General features: G+C 34.2%; 1 protein-coding gene and 1 long non-coding RNA gene across 4 annotated transcripts; both read right to left on the bottom strand.

Moving 5' to 3' along the window:
* Positions 1-1917: 1917 nt before the first annotated feature.
* Positions 1918-8205, bottom strand: LOC126975490 (uncharacterized). 3 transcript variants are annotated; one of them, XM_050823403.1, is made up of 7 exons: positions 7686-8186; positions 6646-7614; positions 5596-6571; positions 4370-5490; positions 4171-4273; positions 3911-4044; positions 1918-3626 (listed from the first exon to the last, which is right to left on the bottom strand). In XM_050823403.1, exons 1-7 carry the CDS (start codon positions 7831-7833, stop codon positions 2032-2034), a joined length of 5046 nt encoding a protein of 1681 aa, XP_050679360.1. In that variant the 5' UTR covers positions 7834-8186; the 3' UTR covers positions 1918-2031. The 3 variants fall into 3 exon arrangements, 2 of the variants coding, with proteins under 2 accessions (XP_050679360.1, XP_050679361.1); XR_007731732.1 differs by lacking the exon at positions 1918-3626 and having other exon boundaries at positions 4014-4044; positions 4360-5490; positions 7686-8205; XM_050823404.1 differs by lacking the exons at positions 5596-6571; positions 6646-7614; positions 7686-8186 and having other exon boundaries at positions 4360-4401.
* Positions 8206-10034: 1829 nt separating this feature from the next.
* Positions 10035-11887, bottom strand: LOC126975529 (uncharacterized). Its single transcript, XR_007731741.1, has 2 exons — positions 10489-11887; positions 10035-10245 (listed from the first exon to the last, which is right to left on the bottom strand). It is a non-coding gene; the product is annotated as an uncharacterized LOC126975529 (long non-coding RNA).
* Positions 11888-16790: the final 4903 nt, after the last annotated feature.

Genomic DNA, 16790 nt, shown 5'->3' with positions numbered 1-16790 from the left:
AATACTAGGAATAAAGATAAGCTTGCTGTTACCACTACCAGGCTCCATAAACTCGATAAATCATTTAAAGGGCAATGTATACGCTTTTATAACAAACTCCCAAGTGATATGCTTAATTTGACAATAAACAAATTTAAAAATTGAATTAAAGGGAAACTTTATAAAAAAGCTTACTATAAAATAACGGATTACTTAGATGATAAAAATGCTTGGGAATGAACATGCTCTAACTCTGTCTTAATAAAACAAAATATGTTTTATAATTTTCTAGAGTATAAGTATATGTAGGTATCAATTTTACAAACTACATTATGTAGCTGTTATTATTATAAGAAACCTTAAATTGACGATTCAAAATGATCAAATATGATTTCAATGAATAAAGATATTTTGACTTTGACTTACATAATTATATATCAACTAACCGATAACAAGACGTGTTAAGTAAACCTTGCAATAATAATAAAATGGTGAAAACATACCGTAATTAATCTCTTCCCATACACAAAAAGATCACACAAATATAAATATCATCAAATATTTACTTACCTATTATAGACCATTGGATAGTCAACATAATATCTTATATTTTTTATTTTTTCTCGTATTATTTATGCATACAATACAGTAATCAACCTACTACCTACCTTACTAATATATAACCTATATTAATAATATTATAATATCACTTTGTTAAAATATTCAAGCTTGCAATTAATAGAACAATACGTGTATTGCGCTAACTCTGGTCAACTGTCTGTGCTATCGTCAACCGGTTATAACCAGTTTCTCCGCGTACGCAACAAGAACAAGCGGTCAGTGGACAATTGCAATTGCCGTATATCGTGGTTGTAGAAACCAAGCCAAGTCTGTCCAAAAAGTCATCAAGGTCCTCCTGAATACGGACAGCGTCAGATGGACAAGTAACTTTTTTGTACAGCTTTAAATCGTCTGCGTAAAGTAAATAATGACAATGTGTAAAGTACTGAGATATGTCATTGATAAAAATCTGTTTATTTTTAAATGATGATGATCACTTCTGGGATTAATTACACAAATTTAATTTGAAAACAAATTTATGAACTTTGCGGGACTCGAACCCGCGACCTCCGCGTTCCATGCGAGCGCTCTTCTACTGAGCTAACGGTTCTTTCAACATGTCTTTGTTCAACTCTCAGGTTGTGGCTTCATCTACAGAGTCTACTTTACAGTTGATTGCTCAACTTGGGATATTTGCATATTAAGAAATTGACACGACATGTCGCTTTTTCAAATATAAACAATTTGGCGTTGCGTAAAGAAGTCGCTCCATTGTGTCTTCTATCGCAGTTATCACACGGTGTGTACCAAAAAGCTTTTTGACCTAATTCCTGAAGCTGAGTTCCACCTTCGCAGGACACGCCAAAAACTGCATATCATCCTTACCATCTGGATATTTGGCGTGTCTACAGTGCAGATTTCAAGGAGCTTTCTGCCACGCACGAGTGTGTAATGAGCATCCTTGCGCGGTAAATGGGTACCTTAAATATATGAGCAAACGTCTTTAAAGGCCGCGATAGCACTTTTGTAACAACTCAGGTCTTTCGAGTGTCTTCGGTGGTAATCATGGGTCAGCGGTTATTAGGTGATCCGTACGCTCGTTTGTCCACTCCTTCCATGAAAAATATAACGAAGTGTCTAGTCGATTAAAATTAATTCGTCCGATTATCTGATGAATAACATTGAAGGCCGCTTGGCGGACGACTAAACACTTCGTTAATTTAATTTTATTATCCGATAATCGGACGTCTAATTAATTTAAATAGCAAGTCAAAATATAAAGTGATCTACCTACAGCTCTACTGGTCTAGGGCACCCGAACACCTTTGTTATTTTTTCATATATATTTAGGAAATTTTCTTTAAATGAGTAAGAATAAAAAATAATACGTTTTTATTAATAATTTAATTAGAACAATAGTATGGACATCACAATTATATTATTCCTACATTCCCTTGATAAAAATAATAATAATAGGTATCTATCAAGTATTCACATATATTGCAAATATTCGGGAAGGGACAAGGCAGCAAATACAGTTAAAACAAATAATGAATAAACAGTCACCAAAATGTCTCTCTTTGTTTTTAGCATTTGATCAGCATCTCTGAAATTATTAAGCTGCATTGTATTATTCTCAACTAACTTTTTATCGATAACGGCATCCTTTAACGCAAGTTGCAATCTAGACGGATTTTTTTGAGGAAGTTCAATAATTTTGTTTAATGTTGAGTTCGAATAAAGTGTCTCATAATCAGAGGAAATTAAAGAGAAAGTAGAAGAATGATGAGAGGGTTCATTCAGAATACTATCAACAGAATTCGCAACACATATACTCCGATTAGTAAAGCTTTGGAAGAAACGCGATGGTACATCGGTAAATGTGTGCACAAGTTCGAGAGCAGGAATGTCGACAGCAACCTCTTTATCTGCTTGGAGAGGCTTAGAAATACACAATGAATAATCATTGTTCGAGCTCGATGCGTTTGTCGAACCATAATTCAAGCAAGGTGGTGTTTCAAGAAGTCCCTGTGAATCTATGAATTCTGAACTATTTTGATTAGAGGTTTCATTATGCATTAACTGATTTTGTCCTATATTGTCCCTGTCATAATATGAACTTCCGTCCTTTTGAGTTATGTGCGTTTGACATGAAGTTATGTTCTTTATTTCATTTAGCAGACCAACAAGTATATCTAATGACGTCACATTGTGTAATTTCTTAATGACATTGTCTTCATTACTTTTTTCAGCTCTAGCAGCCAAAAAATCTTCATTTTCTGTATATTTTTCATTTGTCTGAATACCATTTTGCTCATTATTCTCTAACGATGTGTCGAAATTAGTGTTGACTATTTCAGATAAATTAATGTAATCATTTTGCGAAGCGACTTCGGGTTTTCGATCTGATCTGGTGTGCTTGGATATAGTTTTTTGAACCAACTTCATGCCATTTAATATGTTTTCAACAGAAGTCTCAGGCAAAGCATATGCTACGGTGGCAACTTGCAATGGGCAATTCACGAAGCTCCAGTCTACGTTCGAATGTTCAGTTCGAATGTTTAATTCAGACACGGTTTGACCTTTCTTTGAAATACAATTAAAATTTTGCGAAACTGTTGATCTAATCATAAGCGGTCCAGCATCACCCGATTGCAATACAAAATTTTGCTGTGAGGAATGTTTCGGCGTCAATGTCAAATTTTTTATTCTCAGGCGTTTACTGAAATTACCTCCTGATAAACGTCGGTATAATGCAGTCTCTAGTCTCGCTAACTCAGCTGATGAGTTAAAAGGCTGAATACCAAATTGTATTTTGCTAAAATCAGAGTTATAGCTAGATACAGCTGTTGCTATATTTTTATCTCCAGAAACGTCAATAGCAAACTCGGTATTTGATATCACATCACCGTCTTGTTCTATATTGTCTGAAAACGTTTCATCAAAATTTTGCACGTCTAAATTTTTTGATCGACCTAGATCACACCTCGCTGCATTGGTTCCATTTAACATTGTATAAATCATAGAATGTAATTGTGTCCCAAGTGTTTGGGATTCTTCTGGAGCCGGGGATGAAGGTGAGGAGCCTGAATGAACATAAAGTCAAATAATAAGATGAAAAGAAAAACTTATGTCACTAAAAAATTAAGAGATAACAGTAAGTATAATTTGATTTTACATTTCGATATGTCAATAAAGCTCAATTACTTTACAATATCACAGTATTACAATTTAATACAGTACTCAAGAGCGCAACGAATGTACGCAGTACACGTATGAACATTACACACGGTGGCTGTATCAAGTGTAAAGGCTGACGTATACGTAATGTGAAAATTCTACATAAATCGCTAAATACAATTAGCTATACCTGTAACAATATCTGTAGGAATCAGTGGAACACGTGCAGTCTGTGCTCTGTCTTGTAAATCCAATTCAGTCGATGGGGAAACACGCCCATAATGATTGTTTACGTACGATTCCACTGCTACCATCTTCGTCTCTCTGTGTGCGGAAATTTTTAAATTATTAAAGATTATTTGAATAATACAAACTGAAATTAATAATGAAAATCATGAAAAAAAAACTGAAATGAAAAAATGTATTGTTTAATTAAAAACGGTAACTAACAATGGTGTATCTGGTACGTTATATTTAAAGGACGTTGCGAAAGCTGACACTGGTGAGACTTTGCGGCTTCTGACGGGGCTGCTGCTTGCTGACCGCCGAGATCCTAGTAACAATTATTAATTAAAAATATTTCTTTACACAAAAATTTAAGCTTTTTCTATTTATAATCACGATACATTAAAAATTCACCTTTACACACCTAAACGTGATATTATACTGGATTGAAATTTCTGATTTGAGACTTCATTTTCTGTTCTTTTTTGTTTTGATCTTACATTTTGTGTTACGGATTTTTCAGTGGCCGCTGGAATAGGAGTGTTTACTACAATTTTCGGTTTATTTGGTTGTGTAATGTTTTTAGTGGTCCGACTTTGATATTGGTCATGACGACTTTGAATGTATGATTTCTTTGGTTGAGCCAGACTGTCTATTCGTGATGCAAATTTAGGCGGTCCCCTGATTGCCTCACCTTTAGCTTCTTTAGCTTCGTCTATAATATCCGATATTTTACGTCTATTTAATTTATCATTTTGTTTTTCTTCAAAAAATTTTGTGTTTCGGTATCTCAAAGCTTGAACTGGAGGACTTGGCAATTTAGGTCTTCTCTCATAACTGTTAGTTCTATTAAGAGTCTCGTTTTCTTTCGTATGTTGATCTGCTTCCATCGGCTTCTTGAAAGAAACTTGTCGACGATAACTTTTGCTATATATAGGAACATCAACTTTTTTGTTTTCTTTTGTTTCTGGAGCCTCTTTGTGACGAGACTTCTGGACACTTTCAAATTTGTGCAATAATTGTGAAATAGCTTTCAGTGGATTTTCATTCACTTTTCTTGGACTTGTGATAGACCTCTTATCTTTTTTACCTTTTTCCTCAATGGGTTTTGCAGCTTGTGTTTTACTGCTTATTATGACTTTTGGAGCTACGGTTACTTTAATATTTTCATCTTTTTTGACAATATTCTTAAGCGAAGCGTTATGGTTCGGCGTTTTATCGAAACTAAAGCAGCTTGGTATTGAACTGGTTATGCGGTGTTTGATACTGGTACCACTATCACTGGGCTGAATAATAGAATTAATGCTTTCTTGATCTTGTCTTGCAGAATTATCCTGAGTGGTCATATTCCGCGCTTCGAGGGACCTTTCATCATTCTTTCCAAATGTGTTTATGAGATTATATAATTTATCTATACTTTTTCTACATTCCACTGACGTTGTGGTTGCAGTTATATTAGCCACATCTAATTTGGGTGATAGGATACGACCAATATTCGCAATATTTTTAGTACCATTATTTTCTGACAATGTCACATCTTCTGGCCTAAAAATTATAAAATTATTTATGTTTATAAATTGCTGATTAAAGTTTAATATAAATAGTACTAGTAGAGTACAAATGAGTATAAATTTACTGTGATGTACTTACTCCATGTATCTTAAATGTGTGGTGCTAGAATTTGTGTTTATAGTACTCTTGAAAGGAATTGAATTATTACTAAAACGGGATACCACCGACGTCGATGTTGGGCAAGCCTCCCCCGAGTCGTTCATTTCCGACTGTTTGATTTGTAAATGTTGAACTTGTGTATCCGCATCGTCCAAGTAATAACTATGATTTATGTACTTTTCTTTATATGCATCCGTTGTTGTGGACCTATTTAGAATAACCTCTTCACAGCTATCTTGTTCCATCACGGTAATCAGATCCTTTTTATTAACTTTTTGGTTTTTATTTAAAACTTTTTCAGTATTCTTGGCCTGGCCGTATATTGAATTATAAAAAGACTTGTTAGTAATAGAAAGTTTAGTCACAGAATTTGAAGCTTGGGCCATTATTGCAGTATTACCCTTCTTATGTTTAGATATTTTAGTATATTCATTCAAAAGTTTTTTTTTATTTTCACGATGTTGTCGTATTTCTAAAAGTCTCCTCCGCTTCTTTTCCTCCAGCAACAGTGAAGAATTTTCGTATGGTGATTTAATTCTTACTCTCATAGGTGACTTCTTACTAGAGGCGGGTATTATATTTTCTTCAAGCACTGGAGGTTGCTGGTTTACACTTTCCACATTACATTTTAACTCATCAGGGTTCAGCACACTTAAGTTAGCCTCCGTTTGCTCATCACTGTATAATTTATTTCTAGAGCCGTATTCTATCGTATCATATCCACTCAAGGTACGGTATCTTTCTTCGCTATATCTTGAAGAAATGCTTTCATCGGTATCAATACCAATAATAGACTCTTCATATATATTATAATTTGTCGAATTCATGCTTTCTGGCGTCCCGTCACTGATTGTTAAAACACCGTCATTATCTAGTTCTATAACTCTACCATCCGCCAACTCTTGATTGACTTCATTTTCATATTGCGATGACATAGTAAGTACCTTTAAGGGATCTGAAAAAATATTTAAATGTATACATAAAACGTGTGAAAAGAAAATATTAATATAAAAGCTAATCAGTTCATACTTTCAATGTAAGGTACCAAGGCTGTACAGTTTTGCAGAATCGTTATAGAATTAAGTTTATTTAATTTTCCCGATGCTGATCTTTCTAATTTTAAAACAACGTCTACGCCAGATTCTTTTTTGTGGTTACCAAGAGGAGATTCCTTCTTGCAATGAATAATAAGATTTTCATTGCTCTGCTGGTCAAACAATTTCAAAGAACCACAAATTATTCTTGGTATCTCTAATACAAGTTTCTTTTCCAATATTTTGGATAAATATCTAAAATCTACTTCAGAATGTACTCCGTCTTCCCAAGTTGTTTTTGTGCTGCATAGAAGATTTGTTTTTCTATCAATGCGTATTGGAATACTTATGGAGTTACATAAAACAGTTTTAGTAACTTCTGCGATGTCATTCACCTCCCTCCACTTTTCCTTTGCTCGGTCGGTCAAATAGTCGCCATTACTTATTCGTTTCAGGTGCTCTATAGTATTCTGCACATATTTTATTATGGTATCCATATAGAAATCACCATTGTCTTCTAAGCGTTTGCAACAGATGTAATCTAATAATGAGCTAGGAAACAAAAAACTGTCATTTTTATATCTGTCTGTGTCAGATAGAAGTCCTCTTATCTGGTCTCGAATAAATGGATCTTTGAAAATAAATTGATTGTCATAAGCCTTGGCTCCCGTGGACGATCGCATATCGACCTTACAAAATTTTTGAGAAAGATTGTTTATTGAAGTGTTGTTATCAAATAGGTCTATTTGTTCACTGTTTATTATGAACATATCGCGAATGTCATCAGGATTGTTGAGGTCTCCAATCTCAGAGTCATCCGACTCCACGTCGTCTTTATATACTATATTTTCAACATATTGATTAGAAGGTCTTGTCTGTGAAGCCTTCGCTTCTGTCATAAGCTTGGTTCCAACGTCGAAATTTTTGTATAACACTATCAAATCGTTCTCTGTTAGTTTATCACCTGTAAGATTTAATGACTATATTAATTTTATGTCCATATTTTCATCATTAATATCTCAATAATTGAAATACCTTGAAATGGGTGCGTTTTCGCCATAGTATTTAACAGTTCGTTCGCAGGCTCATAGTTACAAATATTATTTATGGCTGTCGGTTTAAATACTTTACGGCTTAGTGAGAGAGTATCGTCAGATTCCTCGGATGATTCACTGACCAACATGTTTTATTTACCAAAGGGAAAGTAGGATGTATGTTTAAAAGCGCTAATACGAAATACAAGAAAAAAACCTTTATACAAAATAATCAACAAAATTGTAAATTTTAAGACAACGTTGCCAAACTGTGTTAAGATCTGACAACTATTCAAAGTTCGAATCAGATTGGTTGAAACTCCAAGTAGGTACGCTGTACGTGTAAAAAATATAAGTTTTTTGATTAGGTACCTTTGACATAGAAAATATAGACATCGCGCCCACTAGGCGCTACAGTCTATTAAACAAGGACACACATGGGTAAGTACATGCGCGATAATATTTACGATCTCTTTACTATTTATTACTTAACACAGTTAGTTATACGTAGACCACACTAAAAGTTTTGCGTAACTTAAAAAAACAACATGTTATAACCAAAATATTATGTGTATTGCTATTCAAAATACTCTCTCTAATCTTTGATTTCGGGGAAAAAACAGAAATCACAGGGTGCTAGGTCGGGGCTATGAGCAGGATGGGTGACGAGTTGTACTTTTTCGGAAGCTAGAAATGACATAGTTTTGTTTGCCGTGTGTGAAGGAGCGTTGTCATGATGTAGGAGAACGCGGCTTTTTGGTCGTCTTTCGCGAACTTTTTTTAAAACCCTGGGTGAACAAATGGTAGAATACCACTCGGCATTAATCGGACCCGTACCTGAGAAAAAAAATGCGATCATTTTTTACCAACGTTTCTCGCCTGCCTCACTTTTGTTAGCCTGTTCTCATCCTCAAACACCACACACCCATTCACAAGATTGCTGGATTTTTTTCGGTTTCAAAACAATAAATCCACGTTTTGTCTCCTGTGACAATGTCATAAACAGCATTAGAATGTCCGTGGTCGTACTTCATTAGCATCTGTGAGCACCATTCCACACGAGCCTACTAATTCTGCCTTACGGTCAGTTCATGAGGGATCCAACGACAACAAAGTTTCCGAACTTTCAATTCTTCGTGTAAAATTTTCTGAATTTGGCTCATACCAATCCCCAATAGTCCTCAAATTGTCTCATTGGTAATCCGCGGGTTTTCTTCAATTAGCCACTCAACAGTAGCCACATTATTTTCGCTGACGGCAACTACCGTGGGCGACCTTCAACTGAAGGCCGCCCTTCACGAAATTCATCATGTAAAGAAATCCGATCTCTCTCAAATTCAGCAAAATATCACCTCACGGTGCTCAAGCAAGTTGCTTCTCTCCAGCTGCTTGACATTTTGAAGACGTAGCGGCATAGTCTTGCGGAGAGACTATTAAAATCATAAAAAATCATCGCTCTACAATCTATTCGACTTAATTCCATTTTTGTTGCGTACGTAGACTTTGATGTGTGATAAAAAAACAATTGACAAATTATTTTTTTTATTACTAAAAAGGTTGCAACGTTTCAAAAAATATAACATTCGAAATTCAAATAGTTAGCGTTTCCGATTAGCTTGAAGTGCAAAATTTTTAGGGCCTTACAAATAAACTTCGTATAAAGTTATACCTCAGAATAAACAAAGAATATGCAAAATGTTTACAATATCGTTGACAACACTGTCAATAGAATGAATTCTGAAATTTTTCGAATGTCAAGCAGCTTTGCAAATAAACGCGGGAAACGTTATACGTCCGATTAAACCAATCGTAAGCAAAATGTCTATTTGTAAACATTTTGCATATTCTTGGTTTATGCTAAGGTATAACTTTATGCCAATTTTATTTGTAAGGCCTTTAGTGTGCTCCATGTTGCTATAGATAAGACGTGTAATATGTACTGGTAAGGGAGACGACATCTGCATTTGGGAAGGTATTTTCTCATATAGTCTGGAGTCTGGAGACTCTAACGAAAGCTGAACCTAGTAAAAGGCGGCAAATTCAAAAAATATTCATATGGTATTACCAATAATTTTGATACTTATCTTATTTTTTTTTTATAATTCCTTACCGGTTATTATGAAGGTAATGGTTTTGGTTTTTCAATTTTATACAGTCATTTATTACATAATTCTTGTACACACATTATTGAGCCATGAGTTCTTTGCAGTAAAATGTATTATTTAAAATTGTTACCAGATATTATATTATCAGACAATTGAATTGAGTATTGAAGAGGTAACAAATTCCTACACTGCAAGGAAAATATTTAATGTAAACCACTATGAGCATAAAAATAAAAGCCATAAAGGAAGATAAACAGATTTTATTCATTTTAATCAAAAGCTTATTCTAAAATTTATATTTCCAAATATTCGTCTGTACTACTACTGGAACTAACATCCTCCACACTTATGATCAATGGTTTTAGCTCTTCTATTATTTCATCCATGTCATTGTCTTTCAATTTTCTGGTGTTATACTTTCAAAAGCATATTTTACGACTGTTTCCATATGAGCTGCTGAAATGTATGTATCGTCTAGGTATATTATTTCTTTTCTTGGTTGCAACTGTCATCAAGATTAAATGAAATACAATATAATATTCGATACTTTCTAGTGAACTAAATTAATGAACGCAAATGAACATAACACAGAAACAATACCGTGCAAGTAGTATGTTAATTATGTGGAACATAAGAAACATAAAATTTTGAATTACCATCTTAAATCAAGTATCAAATTCATAACGTCATGGTACTAACCTACGAATTCAGTCAAGACATCTAAACATTTATTTTTTTGCCAGAACATTGCTTCTTTCTATTCTTGTTCTTGCTTTAATTTATTCAACATAATAAATAACACTCGCCGCACGCCACTATTTATCGTTTTACCCATGTTCGCTTAGAAATATTCAAGAAACTCAATGTAAGCAAACTCCAATGTGACAGCAAGACACAACAGATTGATTGAAATTGTCATAATGATATTTTTTTTTATTATTGCCATTCCTATAAATGGCTAGGTTCAGCCAAAGAGAATTTAAACACTACGTTCAGGTTCAGCTTTCATTAGCCAGACTCTAGTAAACACAACGAGAGTGAGGGAAGGAATTCCGGTCTGGTCCATTATGAACGGGCGCTACTAACTTGTGGTGCCTGGTCGGTTTATCGATAATAAGATTTATCACTTTTTTTTCTTTAGTTACACAAATTCAAATATTTTTATTCAAAATAGGATGTGACACCACTTATTGAATGTCAAAAAACTACCACCCAATCCAAGAATTCCAAAACGTTTGAGTAATAATTTAGGTATATCACTTTGTATAAAATATAATGTTACATGCTAAAACTGTAAATAGATATATATTAAAAAGAGTGGCAATGAGTTTCTTGCGAGTTTTTCTCATTTACGCTCAACTTTTCCGAAATGGTTTCTCTATTCTTTATGGGGTCATTGACATTCATAAGTCATTTTCTTCTTCTTCTACTACTTTTTGCACAAAGCATTAAGGACATAGATTACAATGGAGCAATTTACACAAAACAAATGATCACAACGGATTGTAACACTTTCGTTTTATTTGCAAACCTGTTGCTTTCAATCGTGTGACTACTAATACTAAGGGTTGGAGTATCAGATTAAAAAAAGCGAATCGCCGGTCAAAATACTCTTTCTATCTACGTGCGTCGGTTTATGGATAGCGTCAGTGCTACTAGCACCCTCCTGATGTTCTTATTACAATTTCAAACCCATATTTATACTCAGTCCTCGATATAGCTAGGCAGATATTTTAATCTTAGTTTATACGCTACCAGCTGTTCCATATCCAAATTCAAATATTTTTATTTAAAATAGCATTCAAAACCACTTATTGAACGTCAATAACAACTGCCACCCATTCAAAATGCAAATGCAAGACTGCCTCAGACTTGAGAAGAAAGGTTGCAAGAAACTCAGCGGGCTTTTTTCATATATAAATATATAGATTACAATGTAATTTAATATGATAATAACATTTATAATGAAAGAGCCTGAGGATCTCATTCTCATAATGATAATAAGTCTGTAGTATCTAAGAAAATCGTTTATGTTAGAATAACCTTTCCTATACAAACGTTTTTTAACAATTATTAACATTTGTTTTGTACATTTTCAGGAATTATAATATTGTAAAAGCATATACATCGCCCAATAAAAGACTTATTAACTCGACTAAACCGAATATTAGGCATAACAAGTTTATGTTTGTTCCTCGTGTTAACATTATGATTGTCACAGTTTCTAGCAAATTCCTTAAGATGCTTATGAACATATAGAATTATCAAGAATATATTGAAATGCAAAAGTCAAAATGTTTATTTCTTTAAATTTTTCTCTTAGTGATCTTTAGTACCTAGGTTATAAATAGCTCGAATAGCCCTCTTCTGCTGCACAAAGATGGTATTAATCGGCTGCACTGCCCCATAACAATACACCATAGGCATAATACTATGAAAATAACTAAAGTATACTAGTTGCGCCGTCTAATTTTGTAAACCGCATGTACTGCTGAAGTAATTCGTCAATTCTTCAATATTCGTAATTCCCTATTGCGATTTGGAATCAAGAGTAGGGGAGACCGGGGTTGGTTGTGACATATTTTTTACAAACTGTCAAATTTTTTGATTAATTTGAGTGTTTTACCTGAATATAGGTTTTTTTGATAGAGTAACTATACAGGATCTTTATTTAAAATAAATTTTATGTAGCAGTCTGATAGTAATGTTAAAATGTATAAATTCTGAAAAAAAAAGCCGTGTAACTTTCAACCCCGTGCTCGGACCTGGTTGTTACACAAAATGGGGCAAATTGTTACAATAGAAAATAAATTTATTATAAGAGTTTTTATTAGGAGCAATCATCACAATCAGTTACTTTCTTAATTTAAACATCTTAACATTATGCCCATAAAGCAGTGTTCTGCGCCTTATTACAACGAAAATATAAAAATCTAAAATAAAACTAAACTACAAACTTAATATTTGATCCAAAAAAACGTTTGCACCTACTAAACGAAGATAAACTATACTTGAACTTTAACTTGAAGATCATATCTTTAAGGAACGCCAAGCAGTTAGTTGCTGTAGTCTGAAATGTCACAGTCACCTTTGTAAATTCTAATGCAGGCGAACAAAATAGTCCCTGTATTTAAATCGAAGGAGGATAAACATACACTGCACCGAGTTCCCCACTGCATTTACTGCTACTCAGAGACTTACAAGAGTCCCTCTGACTGCTTATGTAATGGAACCAACTTGTTTAGATCCTTTTATAGCTAAATTCTATCTAGCTTTCACTTGTTTCATCTACATTGCAAAACGTCAGCTAATTTTGAAAATAATTTATTAACATTCGTTTTAATAAATGACTCTGCTCAAGCTAGTAGCTTCTGGTGTTCATATATATGACGACTGGTTGCGTTGTAATGTTGCTAGCTAACCAGATCCAGCGTCCTTTTTGTCAATCCACGATTGCGGTATTACAATGTTGTGCTTAAGTGCGCAAGAAAATGCCAGTTGCTTGACATCCTTAAACGTCAATCCGTAGCAATATTGGCTGCATTTAATAACGTAACTCACCACACCACAACGGGCTCTTGGTCATCGTTGAAAACTTGTCTTTTTTTTCTGATAGCCGACTGTGAGAGATTCCACAGGTATGTCCTTCTCTTCTGCATCTTTTCTTTTCTTTAAATATCTTGTTAGCGACATATGACATAATCCGAAGTCTTTCGATTTTTTCCTCCTCCATAATAGCTGCTGCTTGTTCGTCAATTTCTTTAGATATTTTGCCGTGCTAAATTTTTTCATATTTTTATTTTTTTTATTTAATATTTTTAAGAAAGCCAACAGCTGGTTTTACATACATTAAAATAATTAACAAACATAATTCGTTCGAGCTAATAATAGGCTTCCACATGTACATAGGAACAAGTATAATATTATTAAATGTAACATATTAATTACAAACAAACAACACAAGTATAATTAAAAATTATTAAATAAAACTTCATAAAATTATTAAATAAATTCTTCTCGCACTCCTATCGCCAGTTGAGAGCATGATCAAAAAAGAGTAATTTCATTCCTAATGTTAATTTGTTAATCACTGCTAAATTGTTTTACCAAATGGGCTCTAATTGAATTAATACTGGAGTTAAAGACATCAATATTATCCGTGTCACAAAAATGATTGAATGACTGCATAGCTCTTAAAATAAATGTGTTCCTTCTATAATTTGTGCGACAGAATGGTACAGCAAAGATATGCTGTTGTCTTAACATTCTACTAGGGGCTGCCAGACAGACTTTGGTCAGTAATATAGAACAGTCAATCATACTTCTTAGTATTTTGATTAAGGTGATTATATCAGAAATATCTCTACGAGCTTTGAGTGGTAGAAGGTGGAAGCGCTTGCAGCGTTCTTCATAGCTTACATTAGGTATTTTAAACTTAAAGCCTAGATATCGTGTAAACTTCCGCTGAACCCTTTCAATTCGATTAATGTGTTCAGCATACATTGGGTTCCAAATTTGTGAACCATATTCAAGATGGCTGCGAACGAAAGAACAGTAGAGAATTTTTAATGTTTTCATACTTTTGAAAGGTTTGGCTGTACGTATTATGAAACCTAGTGCTTTAGACGCTTTAATGATAGCCTGATCAATATGTGGTACGAAAGTTATTTTGCTATCATGGAAAACACCTAGATCATTTGTTTCGTTTACCACAGATAGAGGTTCCTGTTTTAAAATATACGTATGAGGGAAAGGGGTAGGCTTAGTAGTGTAATGCATGTAGAAACATTTGGATACATTTAGGTCTAATTTGTACACGGTACAATAGTCATCCAGTCTATACAAATCTTCTTGAATGCGTAATGCATCTGTCTTATTATTTGCTATACCAAAAATTTTCATATCATCTGCAAACAAAAGGTAATTCGAATTTTTAATGAATCGTCCGATGTCATTTATGAAAATTATAAAAAGCAGAGGTCCTAGTAATGATCCTTGAGGGACCCCAGAGGGTATATTTTTCCAAGAAGAGCAGTAACCATTGAGAACAACAGCCTGTTTTCTATCAGAGAGATAAGATTTAAACCAATTGTATAAATCGTCACGGATACCAAGTGCTGTAAGCTTTTTGAGAAGAATACAATGGTCAATTCGGTCGAATGCTTTCGTATAGTCCATGTATATAACATCAACTTGATTACCCTGTACCATTTGTTCAGATATGTAGTCATTTAGCACTGCTAAGTTTGTGACGGTAGAGCGTGCTTTTAAAAATCCATGTTGACATTGATCAAAAGCCGAACTAAATGTTTTGTAAACTTGCGTGAACACAAGTCTCTCAAGAACTTTTGCAAATAAGCTAAGTTTGGATATTGGCCTGTAATTTTCTACATTTTCCCTTGAACCTTTTTTATGTATTGGAGAGACATAAGCAGTTTTCCATTTGAGGGGAACCAAACCTTCATTGAAGGATCGCTTAAACAATAATGATATTGGTAATGACAGCTCGAAGGCACATGCCACGATAAATTCAGCTGGTAAATGGTCAGGTCCTGAAGATTTTTTCAGATCTAATGACTTAAGGAGTTCATATACTTGTTTGCAACTGACTTCTAGGTTCCCCAATTCAAAGGCCGGATTTGATGATGGTGGAGGCATTTGAGAGCTAGGCGATGAGTTGGATAAAAAAGTAGTATAAAAATAGTCTGAGAACAGCTCACTAATATCATCTCCTTTAGTACAACTTTTGTCTTCAAATGTCATTATGAATGGAATGGTACCACGCTTACGCCTATCTAGGACGTATGAAAACATTTTTTTGGGATTAGTACATATGGATTGCTCAATGTTGTTCATATAATTATCATAACATTCCCTTTCAGTTGCATCAACACGTTCTCTGAGAACTCTGAAAGAGGCTTCGTCTGATTTGTTTCCATAGACTTTGAACTTTCTAAAGAATTTGAATTTTTCTTTAATCATTCTGATTAGAGATGAAGTATACCACGGGGGATATTTAACATTGCGCGACTTACATTTAGGGACAAACTCATCTCGCAATTTATATATTATTTTGTAAAAAGAGTCAAGTGCTTCATTAATGTCGCCTGAACAGACAATTTCCTCCCAGTCGACCTCTGACAATATTTTACGGATTTTGTCGTAGTTGGCACGCTTGAAACAGTAAAATTCGGTTTTTTGAGGTGATAAGGGCTTAAAATCCAGGGAAGGCACTACACATATAGCTTTGTGAGGCGAGTCCTCAGGTACAAGCGGAGTAGCACACTGGAATACTGATACAGAGTCATTTGAAAGTACGAGATCAAGTATACGGCCGATATTGTTTGTTACGTGATTATATTGTTTCAAACTACACATATTAATATTATCAGCAAAATCGAAGTAAATCTGTTTGGTTAGATTATGCGGAATAAGTCCATCCTCAGAAGATGAAGAAACCCACTGAATTTCACTTAGATTGAAGTCACCTAGTACTAGAAATTTGTCATCTTTGTAGGTGTTAATAAGTGTGAGTAGCTGGTTTTGAAAGTTTGCTAACTGAACATTAAAGGAATTACCTTCCGCCTGATTACAGAGGTAGACTGAACATAAGTGAATGTGGGTGGCTGTGGTTGTTCTAGTACGAGGTATAAATAACGTAACCCACAGATCTTCAGCTGATGAACTCCAGCTCGGGTTGCCCCGGGCATGTATTGTGTTCTTAACAGCAATGAGTACACCTCCACCCTTTGTTTGACGAATGAGATCGTAGTTACGGTCGTTTCGCCACACATTATACGTTTCATTAAAAAGTTCACTGTCACAAAACATATCGTTGAGCCAAGATTCAGTTAAGACGATAATATCATAATCGCTCATACAGACGTTGCGATAAAAAACATCCGTCTTTGTCCGCAGTCCTCGAACATTTTGGTAATATATTTTTAAGTTACCCATTTTAATAGTAAATTATAATAGCTGTATGACACAAACTCAAATAA

The sequence above is a fragment of the Leptidea sinapis genome, chromosome 36 (genome assembly GCF_905404315.1).
Source record: "Leptidea sinapis chromosome 36, ilLepSina1.1, whole genome shotgun sequence".
In the NCBI taxonomy this organism is placed as follows: domain Eukaryota; kingdom Metazoa; phylum Arthropoda; class Insecta; order Lepidoptera; family Pieridae; genus Leptidea; species Leptidea sinapis.
This window is presented reverse-complemented; position numbering and strand designations above follow the sequence as displayed.

Coding starts and splice junctions, on each gene's coding strand:
- LOC126975490 (XM_050823403.1), bottom strand. CDS start 7,833: ATGTTGGTCAGTGAATCATCCGAGGAATCTGACGATACTCTCTCACTA. Junction 7,615..7,685: donor GAAAACGCACCCATTTCAAG/GTATTTCAATTA, acceptor TAAATCTTACAG/GTGATAAACTAACAGAGAAC. Junction 4,045..4,170: donor AACGTACCAGATACACCATT/GTTAGTTACCGT, acceptor TTCCGCACACAG/AGAGACGAAGATGGTAGCAG.